Source organism: Prenolepis imparis, unplaced genomic scaffold (genome assembly GCF_030444845.1).
Source record: "Prenolepis imparis isolate NDT839.2.m4 unplaced genomic scaffold, iyPreImpa1.0 SCAF_1, whole genome shotgun sequence".
Classification (NCBI taxonomy): Eukaryota; Metazoa; Arthropoda; class Insecta; order Hymenoptera; family Formicidae; genus Prenolepis; species Prenolepis imparis.
Genome location: NW_028141159.1, coordinates 10481596 through 10506598, shown reverse-complemented (window position 1 = coordinate 10506598; position 25003 = coordinate 10481596). Strand labels below are relative to the sequence as shown.

Genomic DNA, 25003 nt, shown 5'->3' with positions numbered 1-25003 from the left:
CATATACATCGAAGATAGCAATCCCTAATTATGCGTGTATTGAAATTCCGATATGTATCGTGTCGATAATGTCTTGCAATTACCGCGGATTATTGGAACACAGACATGCGCAAAAATATTACGAAATATTGGAGATACGGCAGCCCGATGAATATTGGAGTTTGCGTATTTTAATATTTATTACGGCTATTGGAAGGCCCTCCACACAGATATAGGTCAATGTATTTGGCAAAACGCCAAACACACACACACATATATATATATATATATACATATATATTTGATAGCTAGTCATTAATCCTCCGCGCGAGAGATTTACGCGACCGATGGCGAAGCGGGAATTCATCGCGATTAATTAATAATATTTATAAAGCAGTGGGTCACACAGCAATTACAATGCACCGCAATGACCCGTTAACGTTGATTTTAAATCCTGCATTTAAACGTGCAGCGCGAGCTTCTCATTTATAAAGTTGACGTCTTAATGCATCTCTCTTTTTATCATCGCGTTATTATTTTGTTATTTACTTTGATATATTTTTTATTAATTTTTTATATTCTCAGTGCAAGAGGCATTCTTTTATAATTAATGATCCACATATATTCACGGAATAATGCTTTAAGGTATTTTCTCTAATGAGTTTTACTTTTTATAAATTTAAAACTCACAGTATGTATAAATCTTCTGGTAGCTGAGAGATGATAACCGTGTCTTATCCTTACTGTTACAGAGATGCTTGCCATGAGTCCTGGACGCAGCTGCGACTATCGCCGATGTTTGGCTGTATATGCCCGAATAATCATATGAAGCGGCGATGCGACAAGATCTTCATGACGGTGAACCATAATCCCTGCGTTGGTGAGTCCAACTATAATACGCGATTCGTAAAGTTCTATGTCCTTCTTTTTATCCACATGTGTTCGTATATACTTCCATCGTACACGTAATTGCGTGTGTCGCGTGCAAAATTTATGCTGGTTTCCCATCAACGAGCAATAATTGCTATTCGATTGTAAAAAAAATAAGGATTTTGTGTGTTCCATTACAGAGTACTAAAGTGTAAATTGGTAATAGTACAAAAGCTGTGTCAAACTACAAAGGCAAACTCATTATCAAGTTTAGTTATTGATAGAAATATATTTGCGAATTTGAATGTCGAATAAATAGTTCGGCGTTTGTTAATCAAATTTTACCGAATGGGCATAAACGCGCATATATATCACGTAACACGTAAATACGTGTATGGGATTTCGTTTGATAACGAATTTTAATCGTAAATTGAGATTCGAACGGATTGTTGTGACATGAATGAACGAGTACAATTATATCAGCACTTTGTGAAAGGCAATTGTCGGTGTTGTGAAATAATTTTGAATATTTATAAGAAGTTTTTTCTCTATCGTATCTGCGTATTGAGTCTATGGGGTTTACCCTTGCGTGTCTGTCTGTGTGTATCTTGTACAGAATTCTCATTTAGTATTACTTTTTTGTTGATGTATACATTGAAGCGTCCATGTCGATCCTGGAGACTACAGCGATAAATCGCAATAACTCAGCGTATAGATTTATAATGATAAAAACTAACTACATTTTACAATTAATTTGAATTATATCAAAATATTTATTTAATGTAAGTGTGTTTTACGTGTATTGTTTCATGTAAAGATGCGTTCTCTCTCAAAATATAATGTAAAAATATTCACAATTATAAAAAATTATTTTTTATTCGCAACATTAAATAAAGTTTTGTTTGACTTTTACGGTAATGATTCTATCTGACGATGATTGCATTTATACGCATAATCGACAATATTATCAAATTTTTACAACAAAGTATGAAGTTTGTTATCAGCAAAGTGCATAAACGAGGAGGCTCATTGTTGCATCGCTCTCGCGTTTAGAACGGCTGAGAAAACTGACATGTACTAAACTAAAGCCACTTCCTGTTACTCTCTCATTTTTTCCCGGGCGTCAAAGTTGCGAGCAAGGTAGGATGCTGCTCGACGGGGCAATTACTTTTAAGCGGTACTGCGGTGTTCAAGGCTCGTCGGAGAACGTTATCCTCACCCTCGGATAAGCTACTTTCCTTGTAATTAACTAAAGACGGAGGGGAGTTGCAGGCATTAAAATAAAGATAACAATAAGCCCTCTAATTTCGAGGAAGATAATAAATAATACTTTAAATATATCTACTGTAATGCAACAGTCAGGAAACAAGAATTTTTCATGATGGAAATGTAACTTTGAATTACATTTCTTGTTTTTATTTCATTTGGAAAAAATTATTTGTATTTCAAACTAACTCTTCAGCTATGTAGAATTTATAATAAGAACATTATTAAAATGTTACATTAATAATATTAAGATCGAAATATCTTAGCAATTATATTTTTTTTATAATAAGTTACTGCTTTTTTAATATTTTACTACTATTTTAGCGCATTTTTTTAGGTACACGTCCTTGTCTATAATTTTTAAAATAATTTCTTATTAATAATATATTACTATTATAATTATTTCCATAAAAGTAATTTTATACAGTGTAAAAAGCTTAGTATATTTAATATTTTGAGATACGATATACACATTTATATTTACTCAATCAGAACTTTTGGCACATTTTTATCGCAATGTACATCCAGGATCGACGACGCTTCCGCTCGTGCCTCGCAATCGTAATTATAAGGCAACATTAAGATTCAAGCGTGCAGTGCGCGCACACAAAACGTAAGTATCTTTACACGCATCACACGCATGTGTGACAAATGTGACTCTTGCGTTGCGTTTGACGAATGAAGCGCGCCAACGATGCATATGCGAGCGATATGAATGCGGCATACACACACTCTACGATATAGCATTAACATTTGTGGAATGCGTGACTGGTCGAGAGCAGTTTTGCAGCACGGAACCATAAGCGAACAATTAGTTATTACGGTAACAATGTTATAACGTAATTAACCTCGATGCTACACGAACATAATGTACAAACATTTCGGTTTAGCTCTCGGCGGGGCAAACTACTTTACCTCGCGAAGAAGAAATCCTGCGTTCTCTCTTTACCGCAATTTTGAATTAATTTTAAATGTTATACGTTACGTCGATGACAGCTCAACAACTGCAAACTAATATTAATTTAGCGACAACTCTCGCAGGGAGATTAAATGGGAAATGCGTCTTACAATCTGAAAAATTATTCTTTCGGTCTGTGAACCAATGAGTTTGAAACAGTTTTATTTACGAGGAAAATAATGTACTAAAAGTTTTGCAAATCGATAGATAAAAATTCTAAATTGGTGTTAGGAACGTTATTTATCTCTCGTATAATTTAACTTTATTCACCGTCGAAGATTTTATCGTTTGCTCATATATAATTACTATAACTGCACAGTTATTATTAATCGCTCTTTCTCTCAGAATACATACAAGTGTTTAGATAATATAAATATATTATACCTCAATAACTCATTGAGTGAAATATATATTGTATACTTTTTAGTATTTGCATTCAAGTTTCATCTGAAAAAATCTGCAAAAATCTAGAAATATATTTAAATATAAATAATTAGAAATAGATAATTAGAAATATTTACGGATAAAAAGTTTTTTTACATTTTGCTTTCAAAATTTTATATATGCCTTTAAAAGCGAATCTTTTTTTTGTTGCTGTTTCTGCTATGCAAGATTAAAAATAAACTTTCTAATGCCAAACGACTCCAGTATGTGGATCTTGAATTGAAATTGGAAGACTTTAAATGGGCCGGCCCTTTGCCATACTCCATTCTTCTTTCCCCAAGATATCGAACAACCAGCCGGTAGGTGTATGAATAGCAATGAGGGAGAAAAGAGAGGGATGAGAAAAGAGGAGGAGTGCCGCGTTCGAACACGAAATTTATTTAAACGCTCGAACTACTCCTCCGCAATCGAATTAAATTACTTCTTGTTGTTGCAAACGATCGAATCTTCGACATGAAGGAGTATTCAAGACTTGCCTTCGTTGCTCAATCGTGTCTATCGATCATTCGATTACGTGTCTATCTTTTTGCGAATTGCAAATTAATCAGAAAGAATATATTTGGCTGTTTGATATAGACGGTCTCCTCATGATTATCGCAGTTTAATAACCATCCATTTAATAACCATCGGAATATTAGATGAAAATTTATATTATGATTTAATTGCTATTTAATAGTGTGCAATTAATAATCATATCGAGCAATCAAGAGACGATTGTCGTTGAAATTCAATAATTCCAATTCCAATATGAATTAGAATTATATCGACTTAAATATCATAGTTTAAATTCTCTGCATATCATTCTACATCTCGTATTAAATCAATAATTTGAAAATACAAGGCAATTGTTGATAAATTCATATTCAATTGGTGATATTTATAAATCGATTCAAAATTTAACTCTAGTAAATGGAATTAATTTTCATCTTTAATTTCTATTATTTTTGCTTTATACACTGTAGTGTACACATACACACATGCATACACATATTTGCTTTGTTACTTTTGAGATATATATATTATAGATAATATTTTTTAAATCACTTTATTATCTATAAGTAATTACTTATTCTTTGTTTAATAAATTTCATCTTTTAATTTTGTAGTTGACAATAAGTATAATAATTTTTAATGTTTTCTCGTAAAAAATTCATAAAAAATAATAAAATATTATTCTTTTATGATATCACATATAAGAATTAATATATAGAGAGAACTTTATGTCCTATAAAATTTCTAATATACTACAAAAAATCTTGTGATGAATCTCGTATATTAAATCGATAATCGAAATATAAATATTTGAAGTATTTAAACCATTATAGTAATCATTTGTTTTAATAATAATAAAATTTTACAAAATATCAACTACCTAAATGTTTTTTTTTTTTTTTTTTTAATAATAAAACATTTATTTTTTCATAATTTTGTAATATTATTTTAAAAATTACTGTTTTCTCAGTGAGAAAGAAATCTGATTCCAACGAGATCGTCTCTCGATTGTTAATCTTGGGCACATTCCGAAAGTGCAATATTTCTAGTAGTAACGTGCGATGTTTCACTACTGACAGCTTTGATAGCTGACATCTATCCGAATTTAACAACCACGAGATATTTGAGAGATATTTTTACCATGATGTGTAAAAGTACGAAAATTTTCAAAATATGAGGCACTAAACTCTTTCTATATAACTGTCATATCTCTCTTCAAATATCACCAAAGCTTCTAGCTATCTTGGTTATCGCTGGATCGATTGCATCTCACGTTACTCATCCGAGGTTAATAAAAAGAAGCACACCGGAGAAGCGCAGCGGAGCTCACGAGACACTCAGAATCGAAGACGTCTCGAAACGTTCAATCGTTACCTCGAAGGGGTTCGTTGACGGGGGGACCTCCTTCTTGCCGGTCCGGTATATACGAGAGGAAGACGTTCGTCCCCCCGATGGAGCGTGACTCGAGGAATCGCGCGAGAGGATCGATCCTCTCGAAATCCCGGAACGCACGAGAGAAACGTCTGCACGAGAAAGCACCCCGGCACTCCCCATAAGGACGCACTCCGCCCGGGGAGGATTCGCATTCCGAGACCAATATCCTTGCCGCCGTCCTTGGAGGCTATCCCCGAGAGTGTCTCTCGTCTCATCCGTCTGCGATCTCGCAGTACACGTGTGTCTATATATGTATATACACATACATGTGTGTATATATTTCCACCATGTGTATATGTATATATATATATTTATGGTGTGTATATATATATATATATATATATACCATGAATATTTCGATGCACCGCGCGATTGCTCGCGCCCCATCGACAAACGACCGCGAGATAAATCGACGAGATGGGGAAAATGCTATCGAGACGAAGCACCGTCATGGGAATATTGCTGCATAATATTCGCGATTGTGCGACTCTTAGTTAGCTTAGTCGAATTCGCTATTTTAATATTAATGGCTGTACCCCATCGAGCATAACGGTATATCTTTGGACACATTGCCAAATTGATTTATTCCCTTCTGTAGTATCTATTGAATAATTGACACAAAAGGCATTTTCATGATTTGACTATTATTGTACATTATTTTTTTTCCTCTTCTAAGTGTGTTTTTACATTGTTCCAAATTTAATCTTTTCCAATTTTATATCACGCTTTTTATGACATCATTGACTTATCAATTCCTATATACCGCTGGATCCACTGTGATAAGATGACAAGATTCAATTGCTCGTATTGACATCCACAATTTTCCTTTGTTATTATAAATCCACTACGATGAATCTCGACGTCACGATCGGTCAAGATTGCTCACATCGTGAAATATAAAACGCGGACGCTTGACGGATGAAGCGCGAGTCCAAGGTGGAGGCGATAAGCTTCCTGGATGATCCTACAGGGCGGAGCGCATCAGGAATCGTGCACCGCATGTCGTACTTCTGCATGCTGAGAATCCGCACTGGAGAATCGATGAATCGGCACCCGCATGCCTGTAACTTAGCTTGTTTTCTATCTAAAGTGTGTAGCCTGTTAGTGTGTGTAGCGCCTACTACGACTCTATCTACTCTCTGTACTCGACTCACTATACTCTCCCCTTCGTTCCTCAGCATCGTCGAACGATTTATCGGAAGACACCGGATCGTTATCAGAATTCATTCCACGGCAAATTAATCGCTTCAACGATTAAAATAAGTTTGGCAATTGATACTCAATAAAAATTAATTTGTCTAAAATATTTTAATGTCGTTTCTCTATATTTCTATTAAAAGTATCCAATAGGTAAGTATAGCGAGGTATCTTGTAAAATTTTGTTTTACAAACATAATATATTTTGCTTGAAAACAAAAAAAATGACAAATCAAAAAATTAATTGGTCGAATTAAATTCATATATTAATGATACATTTAATCCCCTTATCAAGATATATAATCCATAATTATAAACCAAATTATATAAATGCATATATAATATTATTATTTTTGTCTTAATTGCAAATCTACCAAACTCGCAATAAAAATTTTCAAAATAAAGAACACATAACGTGATACGGTTGAGAGAGAAAAAAAGAATATAATATATAATTAAGTATGAGAGGGGAAATGGTACGCGTCCGGTACGAATAATTAATTCGGATCTCCATTTCGTTTGTGAACGATCGACGTGGAACGGAAGGTTAACGCTCCTGGTCGGCAGCCTAGCAACGATCTCATGGGAATCCCAAAAGCTCTTAAGAACAAAATCACGCTCAGCGAGTACCGCGTCACTCCGGGATAATTTCTCGCATGCAGTAACGCTCAATGCGAGGATCCCTCGGTTATCTGAATGGAGTTTCAGGTTTCGGCGGAATCCTCGAAGGAGCCCCGAAGATCCTCTCAAGAGGAGACGTTCGGGTCGTCTGTCGATTTCGATTACCGGCCGGTTCGTTTAACTTCGTATTCTTGCCAGCTTTTTATTTCGCATCGTGCCATCGCGAGAAAAAAATGCTGACATCGTCGCGAGGTTTATTTGCGGTGATATTTGCGGCTCGTTAGTAATGAAGTAACTTATAATTGGTTATAATTACGCAAGCAGTAGTTTAATAACGTAGAAAATGCCGATGGAAATGTTCTGCTTTGAAAAAAATAAGATTCATTGGCCGAATCAATTTGAGATATTATTGAAATATGTGGAAAGTGTAAATGCAAAAGTGCAATAGAACCAAATTATGTAATTGACTTTAAAAGCATTGAACTCGAGGATTGGGTTTGAGGATTGAACTTAAATTGGTTTCGATTGAATCGCGAATTGGTTTAAATGGCACTTACCATTTCCTCTTAAACACCATTTCATGATTTTCCGAGTGTATTTGCGTTTGTTATCCGTTTTGCAAAAGCAATTGGATCAAATTAGTTTTATGCCAATTGAGAGCTTAAGAATTAAAAGCGAATCGCGATAAAAGTGAATTTTGCAATTAAAAAAAGATTTTGCGTTATTATTTGCTTGAGTATATCTCTGTTTAATATTCGTTTTAAAGGCGATCTGCAATAATATACCATTGATTCCTTTTCTTCTACGGAACTCCATGTAATTTTCACAAGTAATTTGAGATACGATAAATACAATAAAATAAATAAATTAGCCAAATCTTCACTTTTATATGATTATGATTTACTTTCATCGTATTACATCTAATAATGCTGAAATTTTTTTATTGCGAGTATATTTGGGAAACAGAATCTTTTTTTTTTACTAATGTGTTAGCTCCATTATCAACGCATTTGGTAGAAAATGATTAAAATTACAGATATATTAAAAATGCTCTACAAAGTGAGATTTTTTAACCGACTATTAAAAGAATATCAAATAATAGCAAGTTAATTTACCTATTTATTTACGGACGTTTTAATTTCTTTTATTACAATTTTTCTGAATATATACGTGTTGATATTCATTTCAAAAACAATTGGATATCACGGTCTGCAACGAAGCATTGTTCGTTGATTATCTTATATGCAACATGGTACAATTGCCCGGGTTTATTTCCGCGTGTATATATCTCCTTTCTATAATTATTATTCTGCGTATAATAATGCTTCTTTCAGTATAATTTACCTCATATACTTGACATATTTATTTTCTTAAAGTGTCAAATATAGAACAATAGGATATCTTTCATAATTTCTTTCAACAATTTTTTCATAATAACAGTATTGTAACAATATGACAAAGAAAGCGATACTATATAGAAAAATTTTCACAATTTAATTATCTAAAAATTGACGAAAATTCGAAAAATTGACATTTAATAAAATTTTTGTTAAAAAAATTACTATTAATAAAAAGCTCATAAATGAATGTAAAATATATAATAATGCATTTTCTAAATAAAACCGTGTGAAAATATTAATATTTTATAAATTAAATTTTATCAAATAATGAGAATAATAGAATTAAATATTCTATTTAAACAGGCAATATGTAATCTAGATTTTTTAGAAGAAAATTGATTTAAATGCATTTTTCATTGAACATCTCACAATCGTTTCTCGTTATCTTCATAATGTTATTTGTTTCTATTTAATTTAATTGTGTATAAGGATTGAAAGGATTTAATTTTCTGTTTCTATATAATTTATTAAATTTCTATTTTTATTTAATTTAATTTTCTTTTCTGTCGCCGTCTAAAAAAACTTTCCGACACTTATAAAATTTTCAAAGAAACACGAATGTGTAAATGCATTTAGTAATTGAATAATTCTTAATTAATTCGCGATATGAAGTGTTACAGTCATAATTATATTTACCCATTTTTTCATTTATTAATTAATATTTCGGAGCATCGATAATATTGAATATCTATGCGATTCTTTAGGTCGCGACAGATACAAGTTGACGTATTATCCTCTAACGATATCGTGTCGAAATCTCCTCTTCTCGACGATCCTTCGTCAATGTCCGTTATGCCGATGCACCATCATAATTACTATCATCACCATCACTGTCACCATCATCATCATCATCATCATCATCATCATCACGACACTTTACCCTACAACAACAGCACGCAGACCCCGCACGTTGCGTTACCGAAGGCGAACGCGCACCCTCACTCACTCCGTTCTCGTCCGCGGCTCTGCTTCTGTGTTACAGAGGTCCTGCCCTCTTCCACCTCCGTAGACCTGTCGGGCACGGATTCGGCCCTGTACCCGTTCGACCCGCAGCAGGAGAACTACCAGGAGATCTGGTTGCCACCGACCAGTATGTACCCCTATTTTCTGTTCCCCGGAACCGCGCGCACCCCATCGTACTACGACAGCACGTACGACTTACGGGAGCCCGGCGACCGAAGCCAAGACCACCACCGTCACGGCAATCGGCATCATCATGGTTACCAGGAGGCGCCGGAGCTACCCGGCAAGCCAGCCGTCCTCGTCGTCGAGACGTACGATCCTCGAATCGATTCGCACCGGTACAAGACCGACGTAAATCGGTACGAGGATCGCGCGGCGACCTCGCGTCCTTCAGGCGCTGATCATCCGGATCGATCGACAGATGGATCTTCTTCCTCCATCTCCTCCTCTTCTTCTTCTTCTTCCTCTTCGTCTTCTTCTTCTTCTTCTTCGTTGTCCAAGCATGATCGCGCCTCCAGCACAGTGCACCTGCAGCCCCAAAGCGAGCATGACGCGCACCTGCACCAGCATCGGCACCAACACCACCATCACCAGCACCACCACCATCGTGAGCACCCTGCATTACCTGCACCGCCGTCCGTCGTCGTGACGCTGTCGTCGTCGTCGGCGGGCTCGTACGCGTCGTCGGCCGCTCGTCCCACGCCTACCGTGCTGGACGAGCCCTTAGGGGCACGCGGGCCCGGCCACGTCGAGCCGCCCCGGCTATCGGCCCCGAGGAAGTTTGCGCCCAGACCTACCTACGAGCACCGCGCGATCGTCGACGACGACGATTTCGATGACGAGATCAAGCCAGGCGCGCTGCCCGTCGACCGGCTCTTCGATTCCATCCAGGTCTTCGAAGGGTTCGTCGACCAAGGTTCGTACCTGTCGTTTGGGCCCATCGAGGGCGCTCAAGGGATCCTATTTTGAGAAGGGCGCTATCCAGAGATACGTTAGAATAGAGAGAAACAACAGCAGATCGCGCGAGTATGCCGAGCACTGTGACGGACACGATTCGTGTCTTTTCTTCAATCGTACTTTGACAGCAGCGGATTCGAGAAATTAGAAATGGAGGAAAAAGAAACTGATGGTTTAACAAATTTTTAAGAATTTGATATATTATTATTAATTATAAAATTAGTTCCATTATTAATTACGATAACTAAAATTTATATTACATAAATCATAATTACATACATTAATCAAGTATCAAAGAAATTATTTAAAATTTATGCTGGTTCTCTGTTACAAATGTATATACAAACCGATATAAAAAATGAGAATATTTTCGTGATACCGTCTGTCTGTCAACGTAATCCGCTTCAATAATTTATTTAATAGCAAAAAGAACTAATTATTTGTGCAAGAGATATTGATTATTTATGATAAAAATATATTTTGCGCTGTCTTATAATAATATAGTAACAGAAAGAATTAATGTTAATGAATTTTTGATAGCACGATAGAACAGCAAACAAAAATTTTAATAACTAATCCATTGTATTATAATTCCAAGTTTACTATATGAAATTATTTTGGCGATTTTAGAGATCATTTCTTAATTTATTAATAACATTTTTTAAAATATTTTTAAAATATTAGATTTTTTAAGTATTTTTTAAGTATTTCACACATTTTGACGTAATAAATTATAATTATTAATTAAATTAATATTAATGTAAGGATCAATCAAATTTAAAAATCGAAAAATAATCAAATATAATATATTTTTTATATTATTATATTTATATAAATATTATAAAAGTGAAAAAAGAAAAATATTAGTATAAAATAATATTTTTCTTCAGAGAAATACAGACTATACATTTAAATAGTCGAATATTTTTCTTATTGTTATTATTAGGCATCATATTATTATTATTATCGGACAGAAATATATCATTAAAGAATTCTTCACATTAAGTCTTCTTCAAGATTCTTAATTATCTAATAGACTTCTTTTCTTATTTATTAATGGGAAAAATAGAATAGATTTTGTTGCAGGTGGAAGGACAATAGCTTCTTTGCTTATTTCTTTATTTAGCAAGATAACATTTTTTTTTCATGCACCTGAGTGCCCTTAAGACGGGTCAGAAAGTCATGATTAATCATTTGCCTCGTTCTCGCATTCTGATGCAACTGCAGCAGCCGAGAAAAAAAGCTTTCAATTTCGTCGCATTAATTTCTCAGACTCGCGTTGCGCTGCGGCATTATTCACAGCAAATTTCGCGCATAAATATTTTCATAGATTATTCAAAGGAGATACTTTTGCAATTTCGCAACAACTTCCGCGTGCAAATTCACTCGCGAAGTATAACTGTAATTTCAAACGGGTGCGATTTTCCTAATGATTGCAAAATTGCGCGCTATCGCGATTTTTCTTCCGTTTCCTCTTCATTAAGAGAGATGGATGAAAGATCCTGTTAAAGGATGTCCTCTTTCGCGTGGATTTATTGCGAAGATTGCATTCTCTGTTCGCAACTTGTTACGCCCGGTCGTTTACAGTGAAGGTCATCGCCCATCCCGACAATTCCACCAGCTACGAAGTGATTGAGTCGCAATTGGAGAATCCACTGATCGACGCTAAGCATCGGGATCTACTTGCTATGAAGCAAATCCCTATTCCGATCAACCATCATCATCGTACTCACCACAAGAGAAACCAAACGGATGATCTCGAACGTAAGTATTTCATCGCAATTGTAATCTTGTTTTTAATATGTTAAATAGATTATTATTTAATCGAGAAAATATAGCCATGTGCGCTTGAGAATGGATATTGCAGAGTAAGTGTGACCGATTTAATTTGATTCGATTTTCAAATAAATATAAAATTAAGACAGTTTCTCATGATAATACCATAAAATATCACGGTATTAAAATTCTTAAAAATATATATTATTATTATATATTTTTTATTCAGGCATATAACGAAAAGATATAAGAATTATTTTAACTTTAAAATTGCTTGCAATATTATATTCACTATCAAATACACGTTTTATAATTTAAAAAATTGAATTATTTAAATTGTCTCGCTCATCGCTGCCATGAGCTATCTTATGTGAAATAATGCGTAAAAATAAAACTGCCAACGACCGCTTTCTTCGATATTCTAGCACGAATTGCGCGCAATCAGCACAAGTAACAACGCGCCCGATGCGGGATCATAAATTTTTCCACCAAGATGATCATTTCTGCCTGCGGCGGTGGATTAAAAATGTTGAAAATGTCACAACATCACTGCTGTACGTCATGGAAAATTCCATTTGTTTTAATGTGTCGCGCAAATTCATATCTTCCTGCAAACTACCCGCGACAGCGCATCGTTGACGGATAAGTGAGATTCGCGCGAGGAAAAACCTAGAGAAAATAAGTATATGAGATCATTTTTATGTATATGACTTTCATTGTAGATTGTGATGCAGTAATTGTCATTGAGTTTCGACGAAGTAAATCATTTTATACAAGAACGTATTGCAAATTTCTTATCTTTATAAGACGTAGAGAGATGAAATACAGAAAAAATGGTGTACTTTTTTTTTTTAAGAAAAAAATGAAGATAAAAATTGATTGTTATACGTGAGGAATACATATGTGATACGGTTAACATTTTTTTTATATAAATCTGTTTATATACAGCAAATATGAAAGCGAGATAAAAAGAGAGAAATAAAGTTTATAGTATTACACAATAGAATTTTGAAAATTTATAACAATACTCGCTGAGAATATTAATTACATCGCGGTTGGGTAAATCTTCGTGCATCCGAAATAATTTTTCGTGTTCCTGACAGAAAAAAAACATATCCGTTTCAATATCGAATAATGATAATCAATTACAATAAAAATGCTTCCCAGTGAGCCGATTCAGTGCACCAAAATGAAATTCATTAGTTTTCGTGCAAAAAATATATTTCCACGTGCAAGTTTATTACATGCCGAATAAATAAATTGCTTCACTTGGTATATATATTGGAATATCAGCAAAAACTGATTTTTTAAACTTTTACTTCTCTAAAGTATTTATTTTATTTATTATATATATTGTATACATATATAGTTTTATTTTATTATATAATATATTACGTATTTATATTTATTATTTAATTAATTATATAATTGTATGTATGTGTGTGTATATTATATATAAAATTAAAATTAGAACTTTGCACAATATTCTAAAAAAAATATAACGTAAAAGAGAAATATATATTTACTTCTTCATATAATGAAAAAGAAAGATGAAATAAAATAAAAGCATAAATATATTAATTACGCAGTTTTTTATATAAACTTTATAAATATAAGAAGTTTCAGAAAGTACATAGATAAAAAAGAGCAAAAATATAATATCAGCAATTACTAATTCGCGAGTAATTAAGATGAATGATAGAACGGGCAAATAATAGAAATTAATCTTCAGACTTCAACGATCGCGATCTTTCGTCGACGCGATGAAAGAGCGGACGATCGATCGCATCTCCGACGTAATATCTCGCGAAGATATCACCTCAACGAGTAAGATTTATCGCGGCGAAAGTTTAATTTAATTTCGACTCTCTCTCCGGTTGCTCTCATTTCCTGCCGCTTCTCGTATCTCTCTTGCGCGTCCGCATATTATTTCTCGAGCCGCCGGATTTCGAACTTTAATCCGCCATCGTGCCCAAGATGTGCCCAAGTTTTCGTCGTATTCGATATCATAGTAAGGTATTACATACATTGATCGCCGTTTCTCGGATTTTCGAGAGAAGCACGCCTGGAAAAGCAAATGCTCGATCTCTCATTCCTTATTGATTAAGAAAAATAGTGTTTGTCAAGAAACTAATTCCGTTCTGTCTGTATTTTCAAGTTTTCTCTTTACTTATATGTATATAAGTCTGTCTGTCTTATTAATTTTGAAATAATTCAGAATAATTATTGAGTAAAATAAAACTGCGAAAAACAAATCTGCGAAGTTACGAATTTATAGCCATAAGAATATCTTGACTTCTTGTAACTCTTTTTTTGCCAGTTTTTTACCGTTAAAAAATTTAATCTATTTTTCAACCAATTTTTTTTATGTCGAAAGAAATATTAAATCAAAATTTTTATTTGCAATGTGATAACTCTAGTGAAAGATTCCAATTTTCCCAATCAAATTCGTTTAGCGCTACAATCTGATAAATTTCAGAGCTAAATTTTTAAACATCCAAAAATTTGTTTTTTGTTATTCGATCACTTTCATAAATTGGATAAAAATTTGGTCCAAACAGTGTAGCATTCGGAATATTGCCAATTGATCATATCTTTGATAAACATCAGCGCTCACTCATATAATTATAATAATGCGTTTATTTAGTCTTGTCGATAACGATTTGTGCTATGTCTCGTATCTATTTATTTGTATGTTGTGTCCAAGGGAATGATGAACGTGAAAAAAAGAAAAAAGAAAAAAATATTTAAAAAACGCACGTGCACACGTAGATTGACTCATTGGAATTCTACTGCAGCAATTAACATTACAAAAAAATAATTGTATCTAATAATCGCGCATTACGCGCGCTTTTGTAATTAATTAACAGACTATTGCGCAATTTCTTATTATTATTAATTAGTTAATATTCGCGATATGACATTTATCGTCTATGCACATTTTTAACATCTGAGTAATTAAGAAACCATAAGATTAAGGCATGTAAAAGTCAATTATTCGAAAATAGCTTTATGAAATAATAATAGCTGAAATATATAATATAGTACATAGCGTTATATATGCGCTGTACATATATGCTAATGACAGTGAAAGAAAATTTTAAAAATGAATCTTTTATTTAATAAATTAAAAATTGATTTTTTCATTTTTGCATGTTTTAAAATCAGAAAAGTTAATTATACTTGCTTTAAAATTAGGATTTATTTGACTACTTTTTTCTAAAATGTGAGAAATGTCACAGTTTGTTGAAAACACAACATAGATAAGCCAATTTAATAATTAGTTAAACTGAGCTATGAAATGAGGCCATAGTGAGCGCAAAATTACCTTCATTGATTAAAGTACAATCACATTAGACTGTTGGTAAATTTTTTGTCTAACATCATCCATAAATAACAGTCGCGATTAGCCGACGTTTTTGGCACCGCGGCGGATCTTGTTTCTCTATAATTATTGCTATAACTAATTGCCTGCGCGGCCAATTAACGTCAAATATAGGAAATGCAATTGCGATCGGGAAACGCTGCTCAGCGCTTTGCGCACTTCTTTTTTAAGCGATTTTCTCTCAATTACAGCTGCGCTAATTACTCGGTTGGCCGATCAATTACGGATATGCATTGCGGTTTCAAATATATAAATAACCGATAAAATCAAGACTGCGCTCTACAATAGGCTAATAATTAATTAGTTCATTCACTCGCTTCTTCATTGATTGTCATATTTGACAGATTGTATATTTTCTTTTTATTTTATATATTAAAATAGTTTGTTATACCATATAACTGCTTTATTTTAAAAAATTGGCAAATTAATAGTATTATTAGAAAATCTAAATAAGAGATAGAAAAAGTTTTTTTATCTCTAATTTAGATTTAGATTTAGAGCTCAATATTTTTAAATTTTTTAAATTTTATTTTTCTTTAAACTTGGTTTCTTGATGTGTGTTTGTATGTGTGTATATGTATACATATATATATAAAATCAAATATAATAAAATTTTAAACAACACTATTTAATTTACACTATAATAAAATATATGAACTAAATAAAATACGACGTGGCGGGTATAAAAATTGCTCGCGCGTACGAGAAAGAATTGTCATAAATATAATATTAGTTTTATGGAAATATCTTCAGCACATGTCATAGACTTATTACAGCGATAAGTATCTTAATTAATTTTGCCTGATTTAATTTTTATATTAAACGCTTAATATTTAAACCGAATAGAGAGAGTTACTCGAAGAACTGACATGGTTAAATCGCTCGTTAAAATGTGAAGAATAACATCATCGAGGCAAATTTTGTGCTCAACGAAATTTATTTTCGAAGTTAACTGTGTTACGAATTCAATCATTTTCAGTCAATTTCATCAGTTCAACGTTAAAACTTACGGATAAGAATAAGTGGCTTTGGATTTCTCGAACTTGCGACGAGTGAGAAAGTGAATTACACTATGAATCTTGATCCTCCTTAAGAACCGCATTCAATCGTTAGTGTCGCGCAACGTCAGAATATACTTCTTGCCAGTTTAATGTCTATGCTGAATATGCAGTACGAACAGACAAGTCACGTTGAGCGTTGACGTTGAACTTGCAATTTCGTTAACCGACGGTTTGCATTCCCGTCAACTTTGCGAGGTATCGCGACAAAAATCGCGGCCGCGAGCTTGAAAGACGCATTTACGATTCCGGTTATTTCTGGATGTAGTAATAGGTGAAGTTTAATAAAAGTCACAGGAACATGAAACCCGGGAATAAATTATAATCTGGATTTTGCCGAGGTTTTAAGCGTCCTGACAGCTTCTGTCATATTTCATCATTTCTGTGTGATATGTCGGATTGCGTCCTATTTTACAGAACCTATTTTACAAAACGCGCGCGTGAATTTGTCTAATGATGTGTTGTAAGAGTTATTTGTACGAATTAACTCTCTTCAAGATGACTGACACAGAAATATTAATCAGATTTGTTGTCGATCAGTCAAAGAATTGATAATATGAACTATTCAATGGTTTTCTTTTTCAAATTTTGGGTTTACAATATATTAACATCTGATTTTACATATTTAATTAGTACCGTTATATTTCTATAACAAAATATTTAAATCTCAATATCAAGGATATATCTTTTAATTGAGATAAACAAGGATATATCTTTTAATTGAGATAAACACGATTTCTCTCGCGCGACAGACGAAAAGTGCACTTTATATTTGCCACCATTAGCCTAAGTGCTGAGGATAAGATGAGCACGTGTTTTACTAGCAACGTTTTAGTCGGCTGCATTCTCCATGAGCAAATGATCTCGTTTGTTCGAGAGTCTAATGACTAGCCAAGCGAGTTTCTGCATCCGCGCACCTGTGTCACCGAAGAGATCCTCACCTGACCGAGAAACCGCGATATATCTCGCGACGCGCAAAAGCAAGTTCGGCATCGATCTCGAGAAGCTGGTGCGACACGAGTTTCAATTACCGCCGTTCGGAATTGCCCTTGTTCTCCTTCCTGCAACGCGCTGAACGGATCTGGAACTTGTGATATCGATATTCTATCGGAAATGCTTGATGCGTGTTCCGATTTACGTGCTGACAATCTTTGAAATACATTTCAATCTTGTCGGGCTTCGATATCTGTGGTCTTGATGATATATGGCTCTTCCGAGTTTTATTAAATCATTGCAGATAAAACGAGACATTTTTAATTGCTCTTTAAATTCGCTTGATTAATAATCGAATGGTATCGGAATTATTTAAAATTATCAAAAGACAGCTGCTGGTTAAAAAATAATGATGCCGGTTTTAAAACTGACATTAATATATTGGATTAATTTTTATATTAATTTGATCAAAATTAGAATAACTTATTTAAAAAAATTTTCACATCTAACATTTTCATTATATTGTTATTATAATTTTTTATAAAAATTCTTCATCTTCGACCGTTGCTTTTGTTGTAACTTTAAATAGTAATCGGTATTCCTTTCTGTATGTCGAAACAAATACACACAGCCTACAAATGATTCAGGGGTGCGATTAAGGCCTCCGAAGGGCTGCGGAGGGGTTTGGTGGTCGCTCGTTTGTCTTAATAAAGTGCGTCGTAGCCACGCTCGCCATGTTGGTTGACTTATGGCCAGTCATCTGGTGAGGCGGCTCTTCTCATGGGGAATCCTAGACCCTTTTTTCCCCCTCTATGCGACCCAAAGGTAGCTCTGTTCTTTCTTCGCTATATTCACGAGCGCTTCTTTCCTGCGATCGTTAACCCCGTCGCCAGGGTTCATCAATCGAAGAGAGACTCGTTACTTAATGATGACAATCAATCGTCATCGGGTGGAAATACCTTTTTTCTCCTCCCATGACAATTACTTGTTAAAAGTCTGTTACGGAATTTAGAATTTAGAATTGCAACAAAAATTTCTACGATGGTCCATTGTTACGTTTCCAATCGCGAGAATATTCGGTAGCGCGAAATATTGATTTTTCTTCGCTTGAAATTCATAGAGAAAATAATTCATTTAAGAGGTCAGAATAATTTGGCTTGATCAATTTTTTATTTTTAATCAAATTAGATCGAAAATTTTGTGGCTTTTAATAACATATTACATTTAAACGATAATGAGAAATTAACTGTTCGCTCTGATTGGAATTCATGAGCGTTAACGAAGCTCTGGAAATAAATATCCATCGGCGATATCCATCGCTCTCCTCTACAGCGCGTCGTTGCACTCGATACGACGTTGATGATTTATCATTTATTCGTGTCCACTGGTGAGAAAAGTGGGTCTCCCCAGTGGCTGTGTAAACAGTGTATTACGTATAGACGGAGAGCTCAGGCTACCATATTTAACTACGTCGATGTCGATCTCTTTCGAGGAACAGTGTTGCGCTCGATGTTACGATCGATGATGGAAGCTCGCGTTTCAATTTGTGCTGAAAGAACCTTCACGTCGCGCGCATACAATAGTAGACGTATTCATGATAAACGATGCTTTTCACAATTTATCAAATGCGGTCGTGCCTGAAATACAACTGCATAACATGGCGCTAATTGGAAAAGTTTTGCCCGTTATAATGAAAATTTTATTTCGTTATTTTCCTACGCATATTTGATCAATATAAATTTTAAGTAAGACATTTCGTGAATGCGTGTGAATGTGTATATGTGATAACATTCTCTTGTAAATTCTTATAAATTACAATGAATCGCGAAACTGTACTTTATATTTCTCTTTTCAGACATTAAGCTTTTTCTTACCTCCTAAATTTTTTTAGGTCTTTATCTTTACAATTTATAATAATAAATTAACACATTTGAAAGAGGTATTATGATACGAATAATTAGATTTTAAATTAACTGCTTTCGCGAGCGATTTTCTTTTATAGAATGAGAAAACCCTTGCAAAAGAATTAAAATCATATCAAAATAAGCTAAAATAGTTTATCCTAATTATTCATCGATTCACTTTTCATTCAACGATACGTTGTTTTGTTTCGCAGAAACAGGCGTGATGTTATCATCCTCCACATCGGACATGGACAAAATTCAGCAGCCAGTTAAACTGATTTTGACCAGTACATGCCATCACGCTTATACATCTTGCAAGTAAGTTTTACATCCAGAGTAGTCGCGACACCGATTGTACACCGAATAAGCTACATGATGAAGTCTCTTTTTCTTTGCGCAGAAACGATCCGGAATGCAAGAACCTGCTGCAGCCCGTTTTAAACCATTGTGACTCGACGACGTGTGCGAGAAACGAGTGCATGGAAGCGTTGCAGCATTTCTACAAAACCGCCAATCACAAACATTCCGTGGAAATCGCTTTCTGTCTCTGCAGGTTAGTCCAATAGATACGGCGATCTCATCTTCAATTCCATTGCTGTCATTATATGTTTTCTATATTTATTATTTTAATTCTATAGCGATGTACTTTATACATTTCTTTTTCTTTTCATCTCTTTAAACAGACTTGTCTGTCCTCTCTCTCTCTCTCTTATTTTTGTTTATTATTTGTTACTGCAAATCAGTTTGTTTGCAAAATACAAGGATCGCATGGATTCGTTTTTCTCTGACAATATATTTTGCAGCAAGAAATATATACTGACATAAAAAACTATGTTTGGAGGATAACCGTTTTTCGGTTTGCATTCTATCGGCACTAAATGTTTAATTGGACTTGTATTGTCGCGAGAAAGTCACGTTAAATTATTAACGCACAACGCGGACGACTGTGTCGCGACACAATACGCGGTGCGACGTGAATTAATAACGGATTATCATTGTAACGCGGGGGTGAGTGCATCTGCGCGCACGAATCAACGACAAATCAACTATCGGCATCGATCGTAAATTAATTGGGAATTAATCGAAGGACGCGCCGCGTTATTGTTAACTCCGCGTTCTAATTACGTTCGCGTTTACGCTGAAAAATTTTCCGAAATCTGGCATACCTGTATATCGAACAATTGAATCCAGGAGCTTTGCGAAACAATGCGTGCTTCGCGATACACAATAATGCCGAGTTGCGTCCGGTTATGTGCGCTATAACCGATCGACGTGCCGAAAAAGAAAATGCGATGCGTTTAACTGACAGAAATGCTAGATCATGATCTCGATGCATTACTGACGGAGCTCACCAGTGCATTATGCATTCTGTTGAGCTCGGATAAAAGTAATAATAAGCATAATAGCGGAATTACAGGACTGAATAAATGGGAGAGAAAGAAATGAAAGAAACGCATGATTGTGCAGCCGATTATTGTTCCATTATGAAAAGTTAAAACTATGTCGACGTAATGATAAGCCACAATTGTACGTCGTGACATTTTGTTACAAATATGTCTATTCAACATTTTCTTCTGGATAGAAGGAAAACTTTCTTCAATGCAGTCGCACAATGAAAAAAAAATAGAATCATTACTAATGTTAAATTATTAAAGTTAAACGTTATCTCTATTAGTGTCATTTTTTTTTAAATAAGAATTATTTTTTTAAATAAAAATTATGGTTTTAAATAAGAAGAATTCTTTATATCTATGTGCATGTATACTAATATTTTCAATACAATTGCAATAAAATTTGTTATAAATTAAGAAACAAATTACTTTTGGAATACAATAATATTATTGTATAATTGATGTGAAAAGAAATTATATGAAAAAAGAGACATACGATTAGATGATGTTAATTTACAGTAGCATATGCAACTTTGTATAAAGATAAACCAAGACTTTAGTACAAAATTGAATCAAGAGAATTAATGGAAAAGCAACGGGATTCTTGTGATTACAAAATTATCTTTATAGGTATTAAACAACAATCTTCATTTAATTTGCGCAAAATAATTATGAATAAAATTTTATCGTAAAATAATTGCAAGTTCTTTTACAAAAATATTTTATAATCTTGATACTTAGAAAAAAATTTGCAAAAATCAAACAAGTTTTCTTCAAATTAATTTTAAAAGCTAAATATTGAACCTACAATTAATTGTAAAATCTGAGAACTTAGAAAAGTGAAGAGAGAGCGATTTTAAAATGTCGCAATGATGACTTTGACGGAATTTTCAGGGCGGCTCTGATATTCTTCTTACGCGGAAGGATCAGTTCTGAAAAGGCTCGTCCTTTTTAACGAGGCTTCTTTAACTTTTAAGTGGCTTTCGGTCGCGAAACAATGCGAAAACTTTCCACTTTTGCCTTGCGTCTTATTTTTATCCGCCGCATCTTCGTGCCAGTCTTTTCCATCGAGTCGTCCTTTTGTTCAAACATCCGTCTTAAAATAAGAATCGAAAGACAAAACAGGAAAATGCAGCCAAATTATATACGCGTTCGCGTTTAATATTTGCCAAACAATACGTGCCACGGGAATTCCGTTGTGTAGACTATTCCATAATTATTGCATTGTGATATTATTATCTCGAGCAATAGAGAGTACTACTTATACTATAAATACTAGCTTTGAAATCATAATCGAGATTAGTGAATTATAAAATATATATGAATTAATTGTTTCAATCTTGTTATTCTTGTGTTTTACGACACAGAGAAAATCAATTGAAAGATATTTTTAACTAATCAAAAGAGAAAGCTAGATACTATATAAAATATCACTTGGGTATATATATTTTTAATGTTATGGCAACTTTAGTACGCTTTATATCTACCTTTTAATGAAGAGGATAATTACTTAATGATAAAAAGATTAGTTTTCTAATTTCTATCAAATTTTACAATTTAAAACTATTTTTACATAAATATGTGAATAATTGTTTCAATTATCTTGTAATTATATTGCAATCGCAATGTAACCAGAATATTTCTTTGTAAACTACAGTATATTTTTTGAAAAATTAATATTTTTCTAAGTCTTATTACATCTCTCTCGTGTTGCAGGAAAACGGATAGCAAAAAGGACGAGTGTATAGTGGCGCAAGAAAAAATGCATCCAACGTGCGCGCAGCGCATAGACGCTGCCGAAATGCCGACGTGTCACAGCTTGGCCGAGACTTGCAAAGAGAACAGAAGCTGCAGGTGAGGCAGTACATTACATTTATGTTTTAGCAAAATTGCGTGTTTCTACATAAATTATCACGACGGATTTGTACACACAAATGTAAGGTAAAAAAAATCTAAAAAAAAAAGTAATCGGTTAAAACTAATGTATAATACATGTTCTTTAATTTTAGTTAATAATTACGAACAATATTCTTGAAAATTTAACGATTATTTCGATTTTTAAGCGAATTTTTTTGTTATAATTATAAAGAATTAGGAATTAAAAGGTTTTCAAAAAAATTGTAGAGATTTAATGTCGCGATTTTTATCTTTTAACAGTTTTATCGGATTTCCAAGTTTTATCAGATAAAAAACGGTAGAAAAATCTCCTATGGGGAGTAAAATGGTTTTCTCAGCGCTTAAGCGGCTTCACTTAAAACGACATTCATGTACACCGCCACATACTCGAGTTACAGAAAATGAAGGACCCATCGTTTTATAGTCTCACTAGTTCTCCGATGAATGTCCTTCTGGCTAAGGAAATATTGCATTAGCGCACGAATAAATCTTGTTGAATCGCGATTTAACTTTAAAATTGAAAAAGTTCCGGTGGAACCGCGAGAAAAAATAAGGGACGACGTGTTTGCGATGTTTAATCGGGTGCTTCTCTGGTTTACTCAGTGAGATAAGATCGCGTCTCGTTCTAATTGGACATTATTATTTACGTGTCAATTTTGTTCCCGTTACGCCATACGACAATATTCACTTACCATGAAGAATCTCCACGGAAAATTGCGAGGACGAGAAAAAAGAAATTTTATCTTTTTCTTTTATGCGAGGAAAAGTAGTTCATTTTTTAAAGCGGCAGCTTCTTACGGAAGATACATTGTAATTTAACAACTTGGGCTGAACATCTCGTGTAAAATGGTCTGAGAATTCTATTCATTAGCTTCTACGTAAAGTGGTACATGAATATTAGTCAAGGGATAAAGATAGACTAATCGCAGGTAATATTCGTAATTCAAAAAATATTGATACTTTGACACCATCAGTTGAAAAAGTTAATCTTGAATTGATAAAAAAATCCATTGAAAATTAAGGTTGTAAAGTATAAAGACATATATTCAGTAGAATATAGAAATATATAAAGATTAGAATAGCATCACAATATTGATTAGCGTTATTCCTAGTTAATTAAATTTGCCTCTCTCTATCTCTCTTTCTCTTTTTGCATTCTATTTAGATTATTTATAGTAAGACTATAGTAAGACTATAATTTATACAGAGAGAAGAACAGAAAGGGATAACGAATCAGTTAATTCAAACTGTTGATGCAAGTCAATTTTAGCAAGTTTCTAAAATGAGACAATGGATTATTCATGTCTGTCTAATTTCCTATTACTACTGAATTTGAAATTTTATTAATACAAATTTAATTCTAATTATTAAGTTTCATTAATTCTACAAAAAGCAAACCGGAAATGTAACATAAAATTTTTAATATTGATAAAAATTTTCTTTTACAAGCATGATAATTTTTTGTACTTTTTCATATATATTATTATTACAATTTTATCACAGTTACGATAAATAATCGATTTTTTGAAAATAAATTTTTATGTATACCTAAATAAAAAAATTTATATTTAATATCAAATATTTATAAAAAAAATTATATACATATATTGTATATATATATATATATATATATATATACAATATATATATTAATAATCATTTTTAGTTGTTGAAAAAGATTATTAAGGAAGACAGAGACATTATTTTTTCGATTTAAAAATGACTTAATTTCTTGAAATGACTTAATTCATTGTCATTTTTTTACGCAAATTATATTATATATTAATTATATTATATATAAATAAGTTTTTTCATATTCCAATGAGTTGTATATTAAATGTTTATTATATATTTATCTAATTTCTTTCTTATGAAAATCTAAGAATTTTTGTGTACTTTGTTTATCGTATCGTAATATAATCGAAGATACACTTCGATTATATAAATATAAATTTTAATTTTTCCGTATATTTTTTACGTATACAAAATTTTGTTCCATTTTTTATTATTAAAGTTTTTATTAAAGTTGTTTGTAGGTATTGAAATTATCATATATACATATTTTGTACGATTTTACAC

The 25003-nt window shown here is 33.2% G+C and overlaps 1 protein-coding gene across 7 annotated transcripts in view; it reads left to right on the top strand.

Moving 5' to 3' along the window:
* Gfrl (Glial cell line-derived neurotrophic family receptor-like) overlaps positions 1-25003 on the top strand; it is a 294550-nt gene that overhangs the window by 236669 nt on the left and 32878 nt on the right. For 5 of the 7 annotated variants that reach the window (XM_083054292.1, XM_083054282.1, XM_083054306.1 and 2 more), the window contains 6 exons: positions 732-859; positions 9644-10540; positions 12169-12345; positions 19850-19955; positions 20038-20190; positions 22745-22882. In XM_083054292.1, the coding sequence (XP_082910418.1) occupies positions 732-859; positions 9644-10540; positions 12169-12345; positions 19850-19955; positions 20038-20190; positions 22745-22882 (1599 nt within the window). The remainder of the gene's footprint in view (positions 1-731; positions 860-9643; positions 10541-12168; positions 12346-19849; positions 19956-20037; positions 20191-22744; positions 22883-25003) is intronic. The other 2 variants (XM_083054325.1, XM_083054331.1) reach the window with 2 other exon arrangements.